General features: G+C 37.1%; 1 protein-coding gene across 2 annotated transcripts in view; it reads right to left on the reverse strand.

The window, feature by feature from the left end:
• Window positions 1-7,535: 7,535 nt before the first annotated feature.
• CNTN5 (contactin 5) overlaps window positions 7,536-23,776 on the reverse strand; it is a 607,907-nt gene continuing 591,666 nt past the window's right edge. For both annotated transcript variants that reach the window (XM_064718603.1, XM_064718594.1), the window contains 5 exons: window positions 21,164-21,273; window positions 14,104-14,290; window positions 13,542-13,654; window positions 11,990-12,158; window positions 7,536-10,353 (listed from right to left, as the gene is read on the reverse strand). In XM_064718603.1, the coding sequence (XP_064574673.1) occupies window positions 10,250-10,353; window positions 11,990-12,158; window positions 13,542-13,654; window positions 14,104-14,290; window positions 21,164-21,273 (683 nt within the window). In that variant the 3' untranslated portion in view covers window positions 7,536-10,249. The remainder of the gene's footprint in view (window positions 10,354-11,989; window positions 12,159-13,541; window positions 13,655-14,103; window positions 14,291-21,163; window positions 21,274-23,776) is intronic.

Raw genomic sequence — 23,776 nt, forward strand, 5'->3', positions numbered from 1 at the left:
TGAAGATGTGAGACAGGTAGATATTATTAGTGTGTTTCACAGCAAAGAAATTGTTTCTGTTTACATTTCAATCAATGAGTGTCATGAAAACTACAGGTTCAAACAAACTAAGAACAAAAGAAGTCACAAGCATTTAGTCTCCATTCTGCAACCTCGCTTTGGAAATGCCAAATTATTCAGAAAACTGCACAGAATAATTTTGGAAAGCCTGAAGAGAGGTGGTCTTTTTCAGTGGAAAATGCACTACTTTTGAGGGTTTTTTATTCTTTCTTTTTTTTTTTTTAATCAGCTTTTTATAATATACTATCATTTCAGTTGTAATGGATGCCTTTTCACATATACAGAAAGGTGGGTTTTTTAGGTGTTTTTATTTTTCACTGTTTTGAACACTTTTATAAATACTGGCTAAATGAGCAGTAGCATAACACATCTCTCTTTTGCATGTATGCATGATATAAACAAGAATTTATTTATTCTGCACATGAGCTATTTTGAGATATTCTGAGTGGAGAGTCAGGGAAGCTGCTGTTCCAGCACCACATCTGGAGCTGTTTACCGGGGTTGTGATGAAAGCAAAACCTTCCAAAGTATTAGAAATTATGAAAATGAAACCCTTCAAAGCAAGTTCCATATTCACAAGCCTTTGAAGCCCACCTCCACAGTGTGCTTTAGGGTGGGGTGGGTGTTTTCCTTCCAGAAACAGATCATGCCACGCTTTGCAGGAGCCATACAGGAAATGGAAGCGCTGCTTCTCAGCAGCTGCTCAGGTTGGTGCTGGTACTGAGGGGCAGAAGGAAGGTCGGGGTTTTATCTTCAGTCAGTTCAGAATTGCTGGTGGGTGAAGCTGTCTTCACCCTTCAGGCATGAAAGAGGCCTTGAACAGAGGGAGCCTGTTATTGACCTTTCCTTCCTATGACTGACAATTTAGAGTGAGATGCAGAGGCAAGAAGGGCAAGAGAGTTTGCACGCAGTATCCTGACATTAACTGGTGGTTCTTCCATGAATATTTAATAAGGGAAGGATGTCCAAGAGGCATTCCAAATTTACCAGAAAGATATTTAATTTAATTCCTGTTTTGCTGGATTTTTTTTTTTTCCAGCTAGTATAATGCGATTTCTAAGATTTAAAATTATGTACTATGGAATACTGGAGATTTTAAATTTTCTTTTATTATACTTCTCTGCATTCATTTCCCACTCTTATTTGCACCAGATGTATGATCAGTAAGATCCCAATTTTATATCTGTGTTCCTTGAATTGACAATTTCCCTGTGTATGTAGTTGCTACTATGGAGTTAACAAAGATTTTGAAAACACTGAGTGCAATATTTTCATTTACATTGTATGTCCTGGGAATGATAGCTCAGTTCCTGTCCTTAGGAGCTCAAGGAAGAGTTCAAGACTTTTTATTTCATCCATTTTGCATCTATGGTAGCTTGAGAGGTTATTTCCCTTCCTCCTGGATTTCACTGTGTCCTCCTTGAAGGTGTGCCTCTCTTTAATTTACAGAGTAATTTGAAAATATGAGTTGCTTGTAGTAATCAGTTACTTCAAGCTCTTCATGTTAACTTGTGGAATTTAAATACAATTTATTTACAACTCAACTCTTTTTGGCTTAAGTGAACCCATCCATTTGCAAGATGGGAGAAACACTCGGTGCAGCTCTATTGACCCAGTTCAAGATAGTGACTCAGGACCCTAAAGTCCAGGACGAGCTTTGGCCCAAAATTAACCCAATTCTGTGACAGGAATGGCAGTCCTGGAAAGCTTCCCAAATTTATTTTAGTTTATAAAAAGGGGATTTTGAACAATGTAATATGCTGAAAATATGCACATCCACGTGTTAAAGCATGTCCTAATTGCAATGAAAGATAAATAACTGGAGAAAGTAGCTGAATTGACCATTTTTAAAATATAGATATCCTGTTCTCTATTAGCAGCATTTTAAATCACCTCAAGTGTATTCAAAATGTCATTTTTTTTTTTTTTTGTTAAGGGGTTCATCTGAAGTATTCAATTTCTGGATGTTTCTACAGCCCAGATAGTTGAAGCATACAGAGGGTCTAAAAACTCCCAGAGTAGAGCACGCAGTGTCCAAAGTTAACAGGTCGCTTAAGTGTGAGTCAGCACAGCTTTCCTGAACTTAGTTCAGTTCAGCAATAATGCTTGGAGCATCTGGCACCACTAAGAGTGGTTGGGGTTTTTTTCAGAAACATATGTTTTATGTGAAAGCACCCACAGCAGTTTGAAAAATATGATTCATTTTCTTGTAAACAGAAATGTAAAAGTTTAAAATGAAAATGTCAGTCACCAGATCTAGAAAGATGTCTTCCTATTTAAATCAGCTGCACGTCCAATGCAAAGTACACCAAGGCTTGTATCAATCCTTAAAACGTGCTAGCGAGAGCTGAATGCCAAATAGCTTTCCACAAGGCCTGTTATGCTAATCAGTATGGCAATCAGTTATTTATCATTCTTGCAGACATGTATTTTCCATTTACGCTAACAGGGTGGTTGATTGGATTTTGTTCATTAAATGGGCAGAGTCAAAACTGGTCTTATAAACTGCTGTTCAAGTTAATTAGTGAGTATGTGTTTATTCAGAAGCAGAAAACTAAGTTTTAAAATTATAACCTACATCAATCAGGCCTCTTTACTACATTATATCAAAATCATTCCACTTAGTGTGTTCGGTATAAAACAGGGAGTAAAAATGCTGCATCTTCATTTCCTCCAGTCCCTGATGGTCTGGCAGTAAATGTGATGTTCTTAGTCATAAAACAGTAGGAAGAGATATTGCCTTTTCCTCTGCTGTCTTACCTAAAACTCTCCCAGGCTTTGTATATAGCTTAAAAAACAGTGCAAGGATAAGAAGATCCTAAAGCTTGTTTTTTTACAGTCTTGAGTTTATTAGCTATTAGCAGGTAACACAGATGGTCTGCAAGAGCTACCATGAGGATGTAACCCAAACAGCAATAATTAGAGCAATAACAATAAAGTCTTAAATCCAATCACTGATGGAAATGCTAGACTGTGATTCTGGAGACCCAGTTTCAGCTCCTACATTTTATGTCCTTGTGGGAGGGATGTTTTCATTAGCCTGGGTACCTTCATAAGCTTCTATGAATACTTGCAAGTGTCCCTCTGTAAAACAGAGGAAGACATTTCCTTCTTCTGTCTGCTGTAAATTGTTTAAAGATCCAGCTGAGGATTTCACAGATCTCAAAAGCCTTTTCTTTCTAACTTGTATCACAGCTGGGAGTAGATTTGATTACTCTGGTCTTGGGAATAGGGAGTATTCTGAAACAGCATCTGTTCAGTGTTGGAGTTTTCTTTGTGAATAGTTCAGCATTCACTGAACAGATAAAGCAGGATCTTTGAATTTAAAGCACATTTTCCTAATAGGAGGCAGAGGAGGTTTGGGAGTCAGTCTTTCACAGGTCTTTTCAGTACTTGAGTACATGATAGCTTATTCACTGCCCTGCTGTCTCCAAACTGAGGTGGCCTAGTCCTTTCAGCCTTTCCTCAAGTGGCAGAAGTTCTAGATTATACCCTTGGTCACTTGAGTTATCTTTCTCTTTGCTATTTCTATTATGTGCCTTTCTGAGCTGCCAAGACCTGGAGTGCACACACTACCAGTGTGGTGCATAAAACCAAAATTTTGTCTTTTCTTTTGCAGAAAATTTGTTTTTTAATCTTTGTTTCAATAACCTTCCTGGTGGCATTCAACTTATACATTCTAGAAGATACTGTATGGTGACCCATGAGTTTCTGACTCCCTTTGACATTATTTCAGGTTGCCTTTCCTGAGTTTCACTTGTCAGTTCCACACTCAGCATTAGGTTCACACAGTTTAGGTTTTCTTCATCTCACTTTCGTTGGCATTGAAAGGCAGCTACTGCCTTTTCCCCCCTCAATCAGTTTTGAGCAGTCCATGAGTGCTTCAACATTATCTACCACTTAATTACCTGTAAGGGCTTTGTGTAGCCCTCATAATATTGAGATATAGGTTTTCAAAGGTAGCCAGACATCTCTCACCTTGCCACTGAGCTTTGTAAAAATGGCAGTGTCAACCACAAAAGGGACTGAAATGTTGTTTGTCCTTTTTCCTGGCTGCCATTCCTCCTCTATATCCTACCAGGAACCTTGTGAAAAGTTGGTATGGCACTACAGATCTTTCTGTACTGACATTCAACAAAGGAACTTGGGTTTGCAGGGTGATAGGCCTCCACCCCCTCCCCCACCATTAATCTGGATGGAAGATAGTTTTATTTTGGGTTGTTTTGTTTGTTTGCTGGCCTATAAAAATAGACCTACTGGATTTGTGTGTGTTTTTAACATCTTTTTTAATGCTTACAGTATCTTGACTGAACATACTCTTTGATGAGAAGTAAGAAATGGTTCAGCAGCCATATAAGAACAGAAATACCTCCCTGTAGTTTATGAAGATAAATCACTGTTGTTTATGAAGGTAAATATTTTCTTAGTGGAGGTAGAACTGTGGAAGTAGCTATGCCTTGAGCAAAGATTATGTTTGCCAATATGTTGTCACACCAAAGTTTAAGGTGCTGCAGATGTCTTGTGCCAGAGGACTTTCAGTGTTGTAGATCTTAGTACATCAGAAACTTTCAAGAGATGTTTGGGTGTAATAAAAAATGGCCCAAAAGGAAGAACTGCTGTTCTGGAAAGCAAACTTGCAGAGATCCAGCAACATTCATGTGTAGAAAGTAGAAATCTGACAAAATTTTTGCCACAGCAATCCTGTTTCTTATGATGCAATAATACATTCAGCCTGCAACCTGCTAAAGTTATCTCATGCATTAAATGGACAAAGCTTTGTTAAGAGTGTTAAGACTGCTGATTCCTATTGTGTCTACCCTGAGCAACCAAGAGGATTTTTTTAATATGAAAATCCATCATTTTATATTCCATCCATGTAGTGATGGAATTCCTTTCACTTTCCATTCAAAAGCTGTGGGATTTGCTTGTATTCCCACTGGAAAGTCAGAAAATATTGACACAATGCAGTGGAAATCTAGCTTAGTGTTTTGGATAATCTAGTGCAGCCATTGTCAAACAGGTAAAAATGCTTCCTCTTGTTTGGAAGGCAAAACATCTAAAACATCATCATCTAGAATGATGCTCTCCAAAATGATAGATTTGGGTGTATATACTACTCAAGAATAAGGGACTAAGTTATACAAAATAGGCATTGACCTGGGGCCTCTTTTCCAAGTTATTCAGTCACTCCACATGACAAATTTTTAAAGAAATATCAAGAGAATTATCCCATTTTACTACCCTAAAAAGTCTTTTTTGTAGAAGATAAGAGGTGGTGTCATTATGAAATGGAAATGCTTGTTCAGCCAGGGAGCAGAGCAATGCAGCTTTAAGTAAAATTGTTTTTGCTTAAGCTTTGATGCAGATACGCCTAAATTGCTTTCAGTATCTTTTTATTCAGTTGTTTTCTGTTATGGAAAGGAAATTGATGTATTTTCCCATCTTATTTTCTGTACACAAAACCAAATATGCTGAATAATTTTATTTGTGATTAACACGTATTGTGCCTGCCTTTGGTATTTATCTTGCTAACTGTATTTTTCAGGAGCACTCTCCTGTTTTTATTTTATAGTTTTTTTTAGAATTCGTGTGTTTGAGCATAAAAGTGAAAAGACTCCCAATATCAAACCATACCAAAAGGGAGGGTATTTTCCTCTAGCCTGAAATATTTATTTCATAATAATAAAAGATGAACCAAAGCATCCCACACTTCTTTATCAATTTCTTCTGATGACAGAGGTTTCTTATACATGCTGAAGTGCTTAGCTAATAATCTGACAGCAGAAAAGTAGCACAAGAAGCATTAATAGCTGCATATCTAAATATTTCTGCCAGTTTGCACAAACAGCTGACCTGTAAGAACCTTACAATTGACTTGACAGCTGTAAGAAGTCATGTGAATATTGAAATTGTACAATTATCCATAAATTTCTCTTTCAGGCTTGTGAGGCTTTAATTTACATGAAATAAAATTATCTTGTTTAAAGTATTAAGAATTGAACCACAGTAAAGACAAAGTCAGGTCTCTCTCTTTTCTTTAACTGAGAGAAAAGTCTTAGAGCAAACTCAGGACCTGTATTTTTGGAAGCAGCCTGTCTGCCAGCATGCTTAGTAAAATTGTTTGTAATAGCCTAAAGCCAACTAACCTGGTGTAAGAAGATGCTGTTCATTTTCCCTTATCCTTGACATTGTCTTGCTCAAAAGTACAAAAATTAATTAAGAAGTAAAACTTCTTTCATCTTCAGAGGAACTGGGATGATGGCCATAACAGGGCAAGAGTGGGTTGCAGTTTGGTGGTAGTTCTGATAGGATATGGATTTTCAATAAGCACAGTTCTCCTTGTCAGCAAAATCAGATCATTACAGTTTTCTGTGACATTCATAACTAATTTAATGGAAGTCCTGATATAATATGCCTTTTAGGCCATAACCATTTTTTAATTGAAGTCTCGGTTCAAATGACTGTGACAATGTATTTTTATTTTCAGTATGGGCTTTTTGACTTCATACTGTGTTACAAAGTCATTTACCATAAATATACATTTCATAAAAGAACTGATTGGGGATTATTAGGAACTCAAATCAAACTAACAAAAAATATTTGCTATAATTGAGTTACCCATTGTTCCATTTTTTCTTAAAAGGCTATATGTATTTTTGAAAGATATCCTATTGTGGTTAGCCACACAAAGTATTTCAAGGGTAAGACAAAGCAACTAAACTTTTCAATTGCACATGACATGACCCCACTGTGCTTTTGTGCCTCCACAGACATGGGGTACAAGTGATACTTGACAGAACCTTGCAGAGAGGTCCCAGGAACTATGCAATTATTCAGCACATTGAGGATTCACCTTGGTGAACTCCTTATAAAGTTTTTCTTTTCATGGAAATCATAGAAAGGTTTAAGTTGGAAGAGACCTTAGAGATCATTCAGTTCCAAACCCCAGCCATGGCAGGGACACCTTCCACTATCCCGGCTTTTGCTCAAAGCCTCGTCCAACCTGGCCTTGAGCACTTTCAGAGGTGGGGCATCCACAGCTTCTGTGGGAAACCTGTGCCAGAGTCTCACCACCTTCCCAGGAAAGATTAGATTGCCCTAAAACCTAATATATATCTCTCTTCTGTTCATGATTTTTTTAAGGCAGAGAATCTTTATCTCTGATGCTAAATTGCAGATTTACATTGCAGTTTTCATTAGGTGTAGTTTCATTTTGAGAATTCAGGCCTTCTTTCACCTTTCAGATATTTAGCTGTAAAAAAAAATATTTACCTAGGAAATCCAAAATTTAGATGAAATTAAAATGATGTCAAAAATTATTTGATTTTAATGGACACCTTTTCCACATTCACAAGTTCAGATTCATCACTTTTTCTTGAAAATAATGTAATTTAAAGGCTCTTGCAGCTGCAAACCAAATCATTTTGTCAGCTTGAACTGTACAAATATAATGGAGGAGATGACAGGAGATAAGATAAAAGTCAATAAAAAGAGAATAATTTATTAAAAAGATCTAATGTTACAAGAACAGTACACAGAAACTATTATATTACTGTGTCTTCCACATTGTATATACCATTATATATAGCATATATACAGATTGTATACAATATATCTAACATTTTGTTATGGGCCATGACAGCAACTTTCTTTTGGTCTGTGTAACAAGGTTTATTTCTAATAATTAATTTTTCTGAACAGATCCTGTGACATTATACAAAAATACAGTCTCCTCAGTGACGCCAGACTGCACTATTACAATCTTTTACATGAAAAAGGAAAAAGCTTTCCCTTGCAACTAAAAATGTCATGATAAGGAAACATCTTCTACAAAGTAACAAATAGGTAATACATAGGTACTTAAACATTTAAAACATGTTTATTAATATATTTAAGATGCAAAATACATATTCTGTTCATGTTGAATATAAAACATACCTCCTTTTGTCCCTGCAATACAACTACATTACCTGATGGTATGTTCAATATTTCTATTTGTATCTTCATACTAGAGAGGGAGATGTGTCTAGATGGAGCTCTGTCTCCTTATCAGACTTTTTTTCTTCCTATAAAGCATATCCATTTTTTGTTATCAGAAAGTTTAACGAAATGCCACCAGCAGTGAATGTAGCCTTTTTGAATACTCTGAAATGAACTGCATTGGCAAGCAACTGTATAAAAAAATAGAGGAAATTATGCATAACTGATTTATAAAATAGCCATTTGACTTTTTGGTTCACCACTTTATTCTTATTTATTTTACCATTTTGGCAGATAATGGATTGCTGATGTAGGCTCTCTGCACAGTAGCAGTGCTGCTGTTTTACAAGGGACAGCAGATAGTTATTCTCTATGAGTTTGCTTCATCAGCAATGTACTTTACACCTTCCTGCCTTTGATCTCAAAGGCTTTTCAGAGGCAGAGATAGAGAAGGCCTCTTTCTATATAGCTGCAGTCAATTCTTAGCTAGCTATTCTGCCTTTGTTTTCTGAGCAACATGGTGACTTAAATGATTTTGAAAACCAATTTTTTAGAAAATTATTTAAAATATTAGTGGGTAGCAAAGATTTAGGCTGAACCTCCTCTGAAAAATTTTACTGATAAAATACTCAAAAGCAAAAATATTTAGTCATCATCAGTTTTTACCTTCTCATCTCTGTTGTGCTTTCTTGGTTACTGTTTTGAAGCAGCTGAGAAAGAACACAGCTGCAGTGTATTATCTAAATGCCAAAAATTATTTTGCTAGTGCTGGCAAAATAATAGCATTTTGAATTGGGAACCCAATTCAGCTAAAATAGTCTTTCATCAAAACTCTTAGAGGGATAGACAACTAGAAGAACATGCTGTTAGGACTTTCATGTTAACCATTTTTGACTTGATTCTTCCAGGCAGTGCAATGATTCTTCCCAAGGCACGGTCCCCAGATGTGTTAGCAAGATGCTGCCCTTCATAACACTGTGCCCACCATGATTGTACAGACATGCACACCATCCTCACTGGGAGTCATTTTTCCTCAGGTTCCAGTAGGTGGGAAAGCCTTCCAATGTAGAAAAATTGTCCAAATTGTCTATTGAGTAAAAAATTGTCTGGCACAGCATAAAATGGGGATTGGAACTGATATCACACAGTACCTACAAGAATAATCTCCAGTGAGCTATAGAAATAGAGCCTATTAGATAAATAATTGGAATGATGCTCTGTAGCACTTTTCCAAGTAATTTTTTCTCAGAAACAAAATTCTCCCAAATATATCCTACTGCAGTCTGTAGATACTTGGATAATCCCATTCTGAAAAGCATAGAATGCTACCAAATATTGGACTCAGAGGAAAAAGAAAGTTACAACTGAGAAGTGATTGAGAAAATTTGGTTTATCTCCTTGCATTGCTTTATTTGTCCTCTTAGTAGCTAAATGTAAATAATATTTAAATGCCCAGTGGAATTTTCATTGTCATATGCAGTAGGAATTGATTTCTTATTTTCTACTGACAATTCCATTGGACATAAAAGCTTGTGGTATTTGATAAAAACCGACTGGTTTTCTCCTAAACTTGTGTTTAATAATTATCCATTTACCTGGTAATAAAATAAATGAATTTTTCTGCTCCATTTTGCTATGTTCTGTGGTAAACTGTCTAGTGTTTCATTGAAAATTCTTTTTGCTAAATGAATACATATTATATATTTTCAGAACAAGTTCTTCTTTACCTTTGCAGAGATCTTTGCATATAAATTCTGTTTTTCTTCCTTGTCAGTAGGAGCAACCAGCTGTATCAAACTTTTTTCTATATTTAAAAAAGGATTTATTTTCTCCAAACCATACAGGTGTACTGTACTAGACAGCACCCTGTAATGATACATGACTGGGTTCACCAAATTTGAACATATTAAAAAAGGAAAATACATTTGACAGAAATTACCTTTGCTTACAAAAGTTTATTACATACAATCTGCATATTTTTGGGCCAAGAAGGGTCTCCTCCCCAGAGGACTTTTACAAATAAAAAGAGATAAAGACCTGATGAATTATTGACCGTGTCTCCAACTCTTCTCTAAGTGCACCACAGGCATTTTGATGGGTCTTTAAGCATTAGCTTGGGTTTTCAGTTTCTCCACAGACATAAAACTCCATCCCTTGGTGTCATCAAGTTAAAGCAAACAAATAACAACAACGACAAAGTCTGTACCCTTCACCATGAGGTCGAAGGTACCATCAGTGCCAAAAGCAGTGTTATAGAGGATGAGGAAGTAGAAAACACATGTAGGGTGGACTGAGCACTTGTTACTTTCCCTCCTGAAATGAAAAGCAAAATAATTAAAAACAAATGATGCAAATGGTTCTCAGTACATTTAGATATTAGCTTTTGCCCAAATTTATGTTCTTTACCCTCAGCAAAAGACTAATTTTAAGGCAATGGATTATTGTGTGAGAACTGCAGATGCAAAATGAGCTCCGTACACAGATGGGATTTTGTGATGATACCTACAGCAACTCGCATTCTGAATCCTCATATTCACCCTGCAAATTAATAGGAAGTTCCAAACGAATATATGGTTTTGTGTCTTAATCTTCAAAAAAGCATTAGGCTGCAGAAGCTGCCCTGAATCACAAATTTTTGTCCCAGAACAAGGAATGAAAGCTAGCCCTTCATCCCTAGCCTTGTACAGAGGAAAAAGTGGTCTTTGGCCCATTGGTGCAGTGTTCATTTTTGATCACATAATAGTCTTATATGGCCATGCTAAGGGGAAATGTGCTCTGGGGTAGTAGTGGCAACAAGATGGGAAAGGAACCAGACTGGATTTATTTGCACAAAAATTGTCCTCAATGAAACAAATGTGATATGCACAGTCTAATTAGATGGAGGACTTTGTGGCCTAGAATTATGATATATGAAAAAAAATGTTTCATGCGGTAGGGATTAGTGTCTTCTGCATTCTAATGTAGCACTGCAGTTTGTGACCAGACTAAAACTGAAACTGTAGTTCTAGACTGAAGTTTCAGGGTCACACCTTTTTGTTAGTGTTCCTTAAGGACCAAAGAGCAATATTTAATAAAATTTTAAAATGTTATCAAAAGGTTATAATTAAAATGCCTTGTTGTGTTTAGGGAAAGACTATGTTATTTCTTTGCTCTAGTCGCTAATCCTCCCATCCCTTACTTACCTTTGTAATATTAATACTTTACATTCTTTCAACACATCACAGTAACTGAGGAGAGAGCAGCTAGACATCAAAATTTGCCTAATGAAGACACTTTAATACTGCTATAAGTTAATAACTAAATAGTAATAATTATGCAAGGGAGTGACTGGGATTTACGGAGAAATTCAGCTTATTCTCAAGGAGGTACATACACAGGTACCTAAATCTATGCCACTTTATCTGTGTTCCACCTCTGGTGGTACAGAATGGTACAGAATGGTGTGTGTATCCCCTAAGACCCACAGAATGGTGTATGTATCCCCTAAGTCCCACAACACATCTGCCCGATCTGTTTGGCATGCCTTAGGACATTGCAGATGTCCTTAGGTGCTCATGTCTTAATACTAAAATTCAGAAGATTAGCTGAATTGTTGTCAAGGCTCCACTGCTGGTCTCTGCGGATTGCATCCCAGCTGACTTCATTGCTGTTTGAGACACTAGTGCACATATAAACATCTAAGCTCAGGTAGGTTTTTAGGTGTTATCCTCAAATGGGAGAGATTTCCTGTAAATCATCTTTGTTCATCAGCCTCACATGGTTGCCTCAGATGATCTTAAACATCCCATGTGTCACTACATACCTTTGTTTCTAAGAAACTAAAGACTCAGATCAATGATTTTATTTTATACGTAAAGAATTGAGAGACCATTGTTTTTCTGGTAGAGAATAGCAGAGTTAAAGAGCATTGCTTTCATCATCACAATTTCAAATAAAAGTATAACCTTACCTGAAAAAGATGGAACTCTGATCTGGGGACTTGCAGTCCCATCCCCTCCTTCACTGACTGCACAGACCTCAATGATGTAGACCCCAACATCAGGAAGAAGTACCACTGCAGAGGTTTTTTGTGTCTCTATAACTTGGCTATTGCTCTGGCCCTCTTGCCGAAATAACACCTGTGGTAGGTAAAGTAGATAGTAGTCACAGTGGTCATTCAAACTCTGTACCAGACATTTTGTGTAGATAACACAGTCATTGCAATATTAACTGTTTCATGCTTTCATTAGGGATTTACTGACATTGCATTTGAACAGACTTTGCTTTTACTCTTCCCTTTCTGCAGTGGCTTCAAAACAGTAATAGCAAAATATTATAGAGATTCATGAATGTGAAAGGACATAGATTATGACCTAGAGCAAAGACAGAGGACTTGCCCTCTTTAGCATTAGGTGTTGTGCAACTTTATCCCCAAAAGTTTTATTTTGAGTTCCATTTGATTCAAATTCTTAGCCCAAAGTTCATGTTGATATTCACATTTTTGGCTCAAGAACCCAACTTCAAATGTAAGGAAAATAGCCTGAATAATGTATTTACTGTGTTTACCTTAGCTGGCTAAATCAACTGACAACTGCTCAGATCTGCCTCTGCATTTCCTCTGAAACTCAATACAAATTTATAGCATGTGGGAGGAAAGCAAGTCAGCACGTAGCTGTCTTTTTGGTATTTCTGCATAAGAGTTTCTGTTCCCAGAGAAAATTGAAAAGGTCAGAGAGGTGTGAAAAACCAAAGAAGTCAACTCTACTATTTCAGAATATCAACTATTTTGATAAAGGTTAAGACAGTTTCTGGTTTATTTGAACCATTTTATACTTTCTCAGTGATATTGCCTGATGTATCAGAGAAGGTATGAGAATGCAGTCTATAGAAATGATTTGATATGGGCTCCAAAAAAACCCAGACTCCACACTTCTTTAAAAACACTGAAATCATTCTACTTTTATTCAAGGTATTGCAGTGAATTCTGATTTTATGACTTGTTATTTGTTAATCTGGATTTTATTCTTTAAAACTTCAAAACTTTAAATCCCAGGTATTACCATCACTGCTGTTGACCATCACTAACATGATCACAAAACAAACTGAAGTACTTGTGTTTCTGCTAAAAAATATTAATTTTAATGTAAATTAAAGATATCTCATTATTCTGCATTTTTCTAAATCCTACTGCAAACACAGTTGAAATGAAGAGGTATTAGGAATTTCATTGCAGCCTGATATTATTAATAGCCACTTCTGACTCAGAGAGGATGGACTGACCCCCTGAGGTACAGGGGAGTCAGATAGAGTTTGGCATTTGAAAATCACAACACAAAAATATGTTGGTACATTTCTCTGATTTTAATTTTATTTATTGCTTCTCACAGTGAAAGCTGTTTGGAGACAGTCAGTAGAGAATGTTTCATTTGCACAGAGAAACAAGAAAGGGAAAAAAAGCCAACAAAGAAGAGGAGCAATTGCTTGGAAGAGAGAAAGGTGAGCCAGGAAAGGGAAACACTAACCTTGTATCCCATTACATCAGATTCATTAGCCAGAGGTCTGACTGGCTCCCACCCAAGAGACACATGTGAGCCATCCTGTATCCACATAATATTGCCTGGTGCTTGGCTGGGAGCTGAGAAAAAAAATAACATGTACATATATATTTTTTATAGTTAGTTTCTTCTTTAAAAACAAAAGAAAAGTATTTTAATTTTTGATTATATTTAAAACTCATAATGTTATCAGGCTTCCCACCCTAGACGGAACATTTAAGATTTTTTTTCATCAGTAATGTAATTTGGTAGATTATAGTGTATTTACTCCACCCACCTTATAAATTCCACAAAGCTTATGGACTTGAACCCTTTTCTCTCCCTTTGTACAAAATGCCTTGTTTTCTAGGAAATTAACCTTTGTTATGGATGCAAAGTCATATGAATTAATTTCTAAACATCAAAGCAAAGCCATGAATCAAAGCTATGCGATTCCTGACCATTACACACTCTTAATAAATAACAACCTAAGGGAACAGAGGTGGCTCCCTGATTTCTTCCTTTTAGCAAAGGTACTGAGATTACTTACGGGATTTTTTCGTTGCTGCATGCACAGCAGTGCTAGGCGGTCCATACCCTGCAGCATTGTATGCCCTCACTGTTAGGTGGTATAATGTGTTTCCTTCTAATCCTGTCAGAAGGATGGATGATTCATTTCCCTCTGTTTTGACCTTTTCTGCTGCTTCTTCCTGCTGCATGTCCTTCCAGTAACCAACCTGCCAACAAGCAACCAAACAAAGGATTAATATAGGCATGTGGCAAGCTCTTGCTGCCTGATGATTGTGCTTGTTACCCTGTGGGAGGTATTTTTGCCATTTATGCCTTTTTCTGATCATCAGACCCCTTTAAGCACATGGGATTTGAAGCTTGACCTCAAGCCATTCAGTGCTCTCTTCTCCAAAATGTCAAGACATGGAATATTGTGGTATGACATGGAGCACATGGAATAGCTGTGCACTGGCTATACTGTACAAGAGCAGGGTACTGTAAGACAGAAGAGGAGAGGGTCAACTTTGTCAGGGAGAACTCATCATTGAAGGACATCATTGAAGGAGAACACATCCTCTGGTAGATCACCAGAATACCTGTGTTCCCCTGGAAAACTCTGACTGCATCAGTTTAGTGTTGTGAGCAATATTCTCTTCCTGGGCTGGTGCAACTCAGATCCAGGAGATTTCTTATCAGTCCAATGAATAGGCAATTGCAGAACAAGGATGGAAATATTTCAATCATTTGAAAAATCCAAACAGAAGAAATAGAAGGAAATTGATTCAGTTTTAGTTCTTGGATATAAAGAGGTTTCTGGTAAATGAAGTTTTGATAGTATGTTCATGCTCTTCATTTTCAGACATAAAATGAACCTCTCAATGATCTTTGGTGGTTATTCTCTAGTATCTTTAAATTTATCATCTCAAAGAAGTTATAAAGCTGAGCTGAGAATTTGGCTAGTCTTTGTCCTAAGGGACCAAGCACTTCCAGGGTGTAACTAAAGAAAATGTATCTAGGTGAGCTACACAAGTAAGGCAATTCTCATGGGGCCCTATTTTGCCTAACAGGAGATGTCACTTAAATGCCATTCAAAGACCTATACTCAGCTTACTGTTATTCATGCTGAGACCTACTTGCTTTTCTTCTACATTTTGACCTTTTGTGTGAAGCTGGTTATTCCTTAATAAGTTATTTACATTGTGTCGGGAATAACATTTGCTCTGAGGAAAAAAGGTCGGAGACAAGACAGAACTCTTGAGAATGTTTCCCAGGAAATGGTGAACCAAAAAAACCCCAAGGGTTTCACAGGAAAATAAGACCAATGAGCACAATGCTGACATTTTATAATTGCATTAGAAGTGCCATAAAAAAAAGATCTGGTTGCAAAAATATACATTTGAGGTCCTATCTTCCCTTGAAAAAAATGCCTCTCTTAACTTTGATTGAGGCTATATTAGTTTGTGTCAGCTCACAGTACACTCTTTCAACTGTAAAATTCAAGTATTTGTCTTTTGTGTGTATGCCTGCATTATCTCATGTTAAAATGCTGTTGCTTTAATTCTTAGATCAGTTACAGCTCAGTTCACAGCTACAGTCACCACTTGGTCTGAAATAAGTGTGATTCACTGAGGTATTTTGCTGGATGAATACTTGACCAAAGCTACTGATATCTGAAATAACACCTATTCAGAGTGAGTTTTCTTTTCTTCCAAAGAAAATGGAATCAATAACCATTTATTCACATCCTATTATGGAATCTCCAATGCTTATTATCTCTTGGGCAGTCAGATTCCTTTTATTTTACCTGTGATGCATCTTTACAAATTTGGTACCACGATGGTGAGAACTGCACAATACTGAGCACTGTATGAACAGGCAGTGAGGGGAACATGTGTCCTGGAGACCCCATCATCCAGACACTGCAGTCTGCTGAGGATCCAACAAGAAAAGGGTCAGAAAGGAAAAGAGAAATGATTAACCTTGCACAGGTGAACAGTAGCAGGGGTGGAAATGCAACTGAAGTTTTTCTCCTTTTTCTAGAAGGCCAGGAGCAAAATTAAAAGTAGCTGTGTTTATTCGCAGGACACATCATGTCACATGTCTCTAATGAGATGCTCATGAATTAACTTTGATCTCTTTTTTTTTTTTTTGGGGGGGGGGAGGGGGTAACACATACGTCTATTTTTTGATGACCAAAGGAAGTAAAAGAAGAAGGAGTTATAAAACAAAAACATTCCAATGATTGTTGACTGAGGTAGATGGTGTGGGGATTTACATTGATCTGAACTGAAATGAAGATACTTCTGATGTTTAAAAGTGAGATACACATATCTTAAAATAGAGGGTTTGCTTATTTACACTTCTCTGCATTTGCTGGCTCTTCTTTAAATCTTATTTTCTGTAACCTTAGTTTAAACTTCTCAGAAGAGATCTATAACACTGAACAGGTTTTCATTAATGATAACAGTGAATATTGATAATAGTATGAAGCATAAATGGGCTACAAAAAGTAGCCCATATTTGAAAACTGAAAGAAAAAGGGGAGAAGAAAGCATTTTTAGCCTGTTTAATACATTCTAGTTTGCAAGGTTTTACATTTTTTCTGGACTTTCTGTTGTTTTTTGCCAAAGAAAGTAAACTTTGATACCTGATTTCCAGAGACCCATCCCTTTGAGCTGGAGAGGAGCAACCTGCTTTGCTCTTATCATGGTTTGATCAATAAATAAAAGCAAATCTTGGTAAAAAAAATTCTGTCTAAAATTCTTCTACCTCTGATATTTGCAGACCATTTCCTTGAAGTTTTAAGTTAAAAACTATATTAAATGATACCACTCTTTTTCCTCAGTTGGTTTCTAGGTTATAAGTCTTTGTCATAACTTAATTTGATCTAAGTGCAGGTCATCTTCACTAAAAGCAGTAAAATCAGTGTTACTGGCTGGCTATTATTTCTGCTGACCACAGAAAATTAAAGCTACAAATTAAGCACATCAAGAGTCTAAATTAAGTAGAATTTCTGTCTTGCTTTTCCAAGCTGTGGTTAAAATATCCATATGCTCTTTTTAAATTATCTCAAGGTGTACTTAACTAAATAAAACAAACAAACAAAAAAAAAATCAAGAACCATGCAGATAAAATTATCTGTTCCATTATAAAAACAGATAAAGTGCAACTAAGAAGCAGCAAAATATTGAGTATTTTTCCTTGAAATGCCATAATATGGTTTTATTAAATAAATAATATAATAAACCAAGTTATTATGTCAAGTAATCCTCTCTGAAAATGGCACTCAATTTTTTTTTCCATCTTTTATGTTTATGTTATTTTTGGATTTTGTTTATTTGTTTTCTTCAAGCTGATCTTTTGATTGCATTAACCAAACTCCTATCCCTTAGAGGAACTCCAGCAAAAAAAGACATGAGATTTTTCATTTATACTTAAGTATTAGCCTTGTCTTTCTGGAAAAGAAAAAAGAAACCCAAAATATCTCTTCCAGTCAGTAATTCTTTCTGTTTTCTTTTCTTACCAGTAGTGAACAAAAAAGAAAATATTGCCTTGGGCTCAAATAGATTTTATAACCTTCAGCTTATAGATTCCAAACAATAAGTATGAACAACACACTATATTTTTCCACAATTCTGACAAAGTTTTTGAGCTGCTTCTACTTTATCAGAGTGTAGCTGGCATATATTTAGTAAGGTCGGGCGGACAGCTGACAAACCTGTACTGAAGGCAGGAATAATATGTGCTTTGGAAGATGCAAATGAGGGCAGCAAACCTTGCATAAAACTGATGTGACACAACAGTTAACACTGCCTTTCAAGGATGACAATGTGAAACTGGACAAGTTCCTTTGCCTTTCATTACTCCTTAGTACAAAGTGCAAGCAGGGCCACGGTGAAAGTGGGTCACTGTGAACTCATCCACGTTTAGTAAATATTCTGTCACTTTGGCTGATTAAAGCCCAAACATTCAATTGTTGAGAAAATAGCTGCCCCTTTTAATGTTGTTGCCAAAAGGCCAGAAATGTGAAGACTGTGTAGGAGGTTGTCACTGCTATGATGACCACAGCCAGAATATGAATCAAGACATGAAAGCAGAGTGGCCAGTCAGATTGCTCTGCATACAGATTGAACCAAAGGCAACCCTTTACTTGTGTCCCACAATAATTCTACATTAGGAAACAAATAAAAAACTGAAAAAAAAAGATAATTCATCCTTTTATCAAAATTACTGTATTTCTGTGCAATATCTCTTTGTTGTTTGTGGATTAAAGGAGTACTACGGGCTTTGTTTCCCACTGCAGTGAACCGATGATGAACTTTCAGAATTGGTTTTGAAATTAAGAGTTTTCCCACAAGTGAAAGAAACTCTTAAGAAAAAAAATAATATGGAGAACATAAAGCTATTCTGTACTTCTGGGTGGTTTTTTGGGGGTGGATTTTAGCCCTACATGGACTCCTTTGCTTTGTGCACTGTGGGGTACTTTGAAGACAGACTGTCAGTATGTTAGGAAAATTGGGCTGATAGTGTGCACCTAGTGTACTACAGTGAATATTATAATGCACTGACTCACTGTACTGATCCTATAAATCATTACCTCCTTTTTGATGAAATCCTTCCCAAAAATGGAATTGAAAAGATCTAGCAATACCATCTTTAGAAGTTGTTCTCTCCTGTTGAATGGTGCATTTACTTTTATGTTTACTGAGTAAGTGCTGCGCTGATTGTAATCATTCCAGTGAGGATGGAGGAGAGTAAATTATTCCATGGAAGATTTGTCTGCCAGAAAGTGGGCAGAGGAATTCTGGCTAAATGAACAAAGATGGAAAGAGCACGATGGGTTTGGGTAGGACGGGGAGGAAAAAATTACCCTCATCTCCCCAGATAAAAGTAGTACCTTAAAAGGTATTGCTACTTAGGAGACTCCTCTAATTCCTTCATGGGAGGAGGTAAAAGGGAGCAGTGAATTATTTTTTTTATACTTCATTTTTTTTGTTAGGTCAATTGCAGGTCCTTGGCTTGAAATATTTACTCTGTAATCTTTATGCTATAATCCTAAAATTGGTGTACAGCAGAGTGAGGAGCCAAATTATTAATAAGGTTCACTGTAAGTAACTTCTCCTGCATTAATTGGCATTTTCAGAATTGTACCTGAGAAATCTGTGAGAGACATAGAGATTGTAGAGACATAGAGACATTGTACCAAACAGTATTGCTGTTTGAGTCAGAGTATGCCAAACTCCAAAGGTTTTGCATTTTCCAAGTGCAGAGGACCACCTCTGACACAAAGCAAGCCCACTGCCCTACCTGTAACAGCCATCTATTGCTAGGACACATCAGTAGAGCTAAGGGAAGTTTATGTGACAAGCAAGTAAATGCAAAATCCATTCACATTAAGAAAGGATAAGCTTCTAGGGAAATAAATTTCAATTTTAGAGAGAAAATCTATTTTTTGTTTTAAAATATGTAATGCAAAGTTAATAGAACATTTTGAGAATCATTTTGATTGATAGAATGAGGATAAGAGTGAAAACAGTAGGTATAATTTAAAGATATTAAGATAACTGAGGGAAAAAAAACAAACCAGACACCTTTCTGAAAAGAAAAAAGACAGGGTGCAGCAAGCAAGTTATTACAAATGATAAAAGACTGGTCTCAAGATTGAAGTCAGCTTAGTAACAAGTGGAACACTTCAACATGGAGAGGAACAGTATTTGCAAGATGAATATCATCTCTATCAGATACAGTTTTGTTCTCTATATAAATGGTATGTTTAAAGGTAAAATGGTCAAATATAACTTTTTCTGCATGAAGCAAGCCATGTGCAAAGGAATAGAAACATGTTTAATGTAAGGCAGAAGCGGGAGAATAGAACAATGAAAGAAAACTGACAGAGGGTTAGCAGAGTTCAGCATGCAGATGTAGGAGAGAAAAAGACCTGAACAAATGCTAGACCTGAGGGGACACACCAAAGTCACAGCCCGTTTGCACAGTGCTAGATATTAATAGAGATACTGCTATCCAATTCATCAGGATAGGCTACAGAAACAGGTAAAAAAAAAATATTAATTGGCTGCATCTGAGCTATGAGGTAAATGTACTGCTCTGGTTGTGGCTGGCCAGCTGGAGGCTGAGCTGGAGAAGGTGCTGGCTCTGGGGCTGCCCAGACACCTACATTTCCTTCCTATGGTTATTGGTGACTGTCCCCAGCCCCTCTGGTTGCCCAGACATGCTACCAGGGAGAAACCCTGTGCTAGTAGATTACCCTTTACACCCACATGATTGGTGTCTACCTCAGACCTACATGTTTTCTCTCTTTTCCATGTTACTGGAGAAAATCGGGAATGAGTCAGCACTGTCTAGAGGTCTAAAGAAGGACAAATAGCCTGCATCCCAAAATCAGTTAATTTGGTTTAGCTAGACTATTTAATGAGGACCAGCACAGCCTGATCCACAAGGTCAGGGTGGGTTGTGGTGGTGGCCCAAAAGAATAGAGAGGTGTACTGCTAGACCTGGTCTGTTCCTGGAGGTTTGGATTGTAAACTGTATCCAAAGGTGCAGGGAGGTTCCTTGCCAGGGCTGGTTCACTCTCCCAGGTCAGGAAGTGCTGTCTCTAAGCATTGTTTTATTTAAGGACTGTGCAGCTGCTGCTTCCCTCCTGACATCCTGTTATTACTGTCTGCCCAGCAGATGTCCCTCGGCCACTGTGGGATGAGAGCACACGGATGCAGAGGCTCTCTCCTTTCTCTGTGCTGATTGCTGTCAGTAAATAACAAGTGTGAACTGGTCGCTCAGAGCTGGAAACAGTCAATACCTAATTTTCCCCAGCCTGTGAATGATGCATGCTGGGTCACTTGCAGTTCTTTCAGCTCTTTCTGAAGTGACAAAGAGATGTTATAAGAACTGGTGTTGAACCGTTTTCAAGCACAAATAAATAAAAAATGTTCCGGTGCTACAGCTGTGGCTGTTGTTCCACAGCCAGGGGTATGTATGCTAAAACAAGAATATTTCCCATTGAAGTTTCACTACTGCACATGTTAACAGAATGCAACACTCTCAAAAGCAACAAGACTTCTCATTATGATATTCTGTGTTCATACCTCAAATCCCTGTGGTCTTCCTAGACTTTCTTTAATATGTTTCCACGCAACAAGAATCTCTGACACAGACAAACTCGTAGCTTTGACATCGATGGGAGCAGCAGTGGGTTCTGTATTAAGAAAAATTGAAACAATAAACCTATACTGTAACAGCTTGTATTTATCAAAAACACTCTGCCTGAAACTGTCATTTACTTCCTTTATTCTACCTTAATACTCTCAAAAAGGTATGACACTTAGGGGGAACATGAAAAACTGAACAAGATGAAGAGATTATTGTTGTTGTATTTCTTTATTTGTGTCATGCTACATCAATATCTCATCACTGATGACGGGTGCAGCAAACCGCAAATGAATCTCTTGTCTGCAATTCTTTAAAAAAGCTTTAATATTTGTATATGTGTCCCCTGCCTCCACACACCCCTTTCATAGCCCTAACTGCAGCAGCAAACAGAGCTTTCATGCTATTTGTGGCTTTTTAGTGCCATTCTGTCAGCTCAGGATGAGCAATGCCTTGCTGGGGTGCTCAGTCAGTCCTGGCCTGGGGCAATACTGAGAGGAAGTGATACCCAGCACTGTAGTGAAATGCTATGTGAAAGATATGTTTTTAAGACTATGTTATTATATCCTTGAAGTCACGGGCACCAGTGTTTGGGATGTGCCACCTTCTCTCTGCTGTGCAGCATTTACTCTTTTAGGCCTTGCGTGCACATTTTTATAAAGACACCAAGACTTAATGTCTGTCCCTCTGATTACCTGTGTTTGTTTCCATTGGCCTTCTGTCTGTGCTTCTATCTCCATGCTACCCATATAACACTCTGCAGTCCTGACCTCCTGATTATCTGGAGCAGAGGATCTTTCCTGTCCTCCAGCCTGGCTGGGTGCCCTTTGGTAGTGCTGGGTCATGGCCAGCATGTTCACAGGAGGCTGTGGGATGCTTTACACACCACACCTGCCCAGCAGTGTTGTCACAGGCATGTTTGCCCTTGTACTTGGACATCAATAAACGCTTTATAGAGGCCCAGCTTCTTTCAGTGGTTGGGAAGTTGAGTAACTGTCCCCAGATATTTGCCATGACAGGCTACTGAGCAGCCCACCACTCAGTTGTATCACCTGTTACAGTAGTGACAAGTGTCCAAAAATTGTCTCGTATGAAACTGGGACATGAGTCAAAGAAATCTTGTGAGTAGCTTGCTTTATTACCTAAATATGTCTCAAAACTTTTTTGAAGACAAGCTGTGGCGGCAAGGCTTCTACATATACTGTGCAGCATACAATAAGGCATTTCTCCACCTTTCTGGTCTAGTTCACTTAGCAAAAATGTGAATTCACATTCCCCTCTAGTCACAGAACCTGTGATTTCTTCCTTGGCCTAATGGTCCTCATTACATTTCTAATGTGTTGATCTGTTCCTGAAGGGCAGGCAGAGGTCTTGGTTTTATGTCACAGGGAGACACATCAAAGAGCTTTCTGAAAAATGGTGTTTTGGGGACTTGTTTAACAGGGTTGCAGAAAAGCAGTCTCAGAAAAGAACAGCCTGAGATAAAATTACATATTTTTCTCAGTGATCAAACCACCTAATATGCAAGATATCTAATATCAATGTTGACTCATTAACTACTCTCCTTTCTCTGCAGCTGTTGCTCTGGCACTGCTGCCCTACAAATATTTTTGACACAGCTCATACAAATTTTTCATCCTTTTTGATGTCAGACCTTTAATGCTTGTTACACTTTTTTGATCTTTTTTAAATTTATGTCTGAAGAAAAGAAGTCAATCTGATGTGATATGAAGTGGTGTTTGCTGTTTGCCAGCAATGAGTTTCACTAATAAGTGTAAAATATGTTTGGAACATTTTAGGTAATAAAGAATAAAAAAAAAATATGTTCAGGAATAGGAGAAATGATCTTTTGAATTCAATACTGAAAGAATTGCACTATGAAGAAATATATTGCTCATAATATCATTTTCTGTTCAACAGTTACATCCTGCTTTCCATTTTATGTACTACTAAGATTTGTGTGGCAAAAGCTATTTTCTAGTTTTTGTATTATTGAAGCAATTACCTTGTTGTCAGAAAAGATTGCAGTGGTATAAATAATTTGAGATGTACACAAAATGTTGGTTGGCAGACTTTACATTTTCTATAAATGCAGGAATCATTTTCTCTTCACAGCATTCATGAGGAGTGGTTTATACATTGCTTGAATAGAAACATAGAATATTTTCTGATATTTTTAAAAAATGTTTTCAACAAATGGAGCAGAAATAGTTTGGATTTTTTTATGTGAAGAAAATGTTTTTCTCACATATTCAGAAATAATTCACTGCAGTTTCACTGATATTAGGTGCTGAGAATTGTGTTCGGCAAAACAACAGAAATTATCTATTTGGGAATAAGCATGACTGTCTAAAAATATTTGGAGCCTAAACAGCATTTTTTATTGATTCAAATATGATGAGGACCATATAATTTCTGGTGATATAATACAGTCTGTGGTTCACTCCAATGTCATGTTTTATTCTCTGTGTCTAAAACCAATGATAACTTTGATAGGTTCATTAGTTTTTTCTATTATGGTCAGTGATGTTATAATCATGTTATTTTCTTCA

Source organism: Zonotrichia leucophrys, chromosome 1, assembly GCF_028769735.1.
Source record: "Zonotrichia leucophrys gambelii isolate GWCS_2022_RI chromosome 1, RI_Zleu_2.0, whole genome shotgun sequence".
NCBI classification, from domain to species: Eukaryota; Metazoa; Chordata; class Aves; order Passeriformes; family Passerellidae; genus Zonotrichia; species Zonotrichia leucophrys.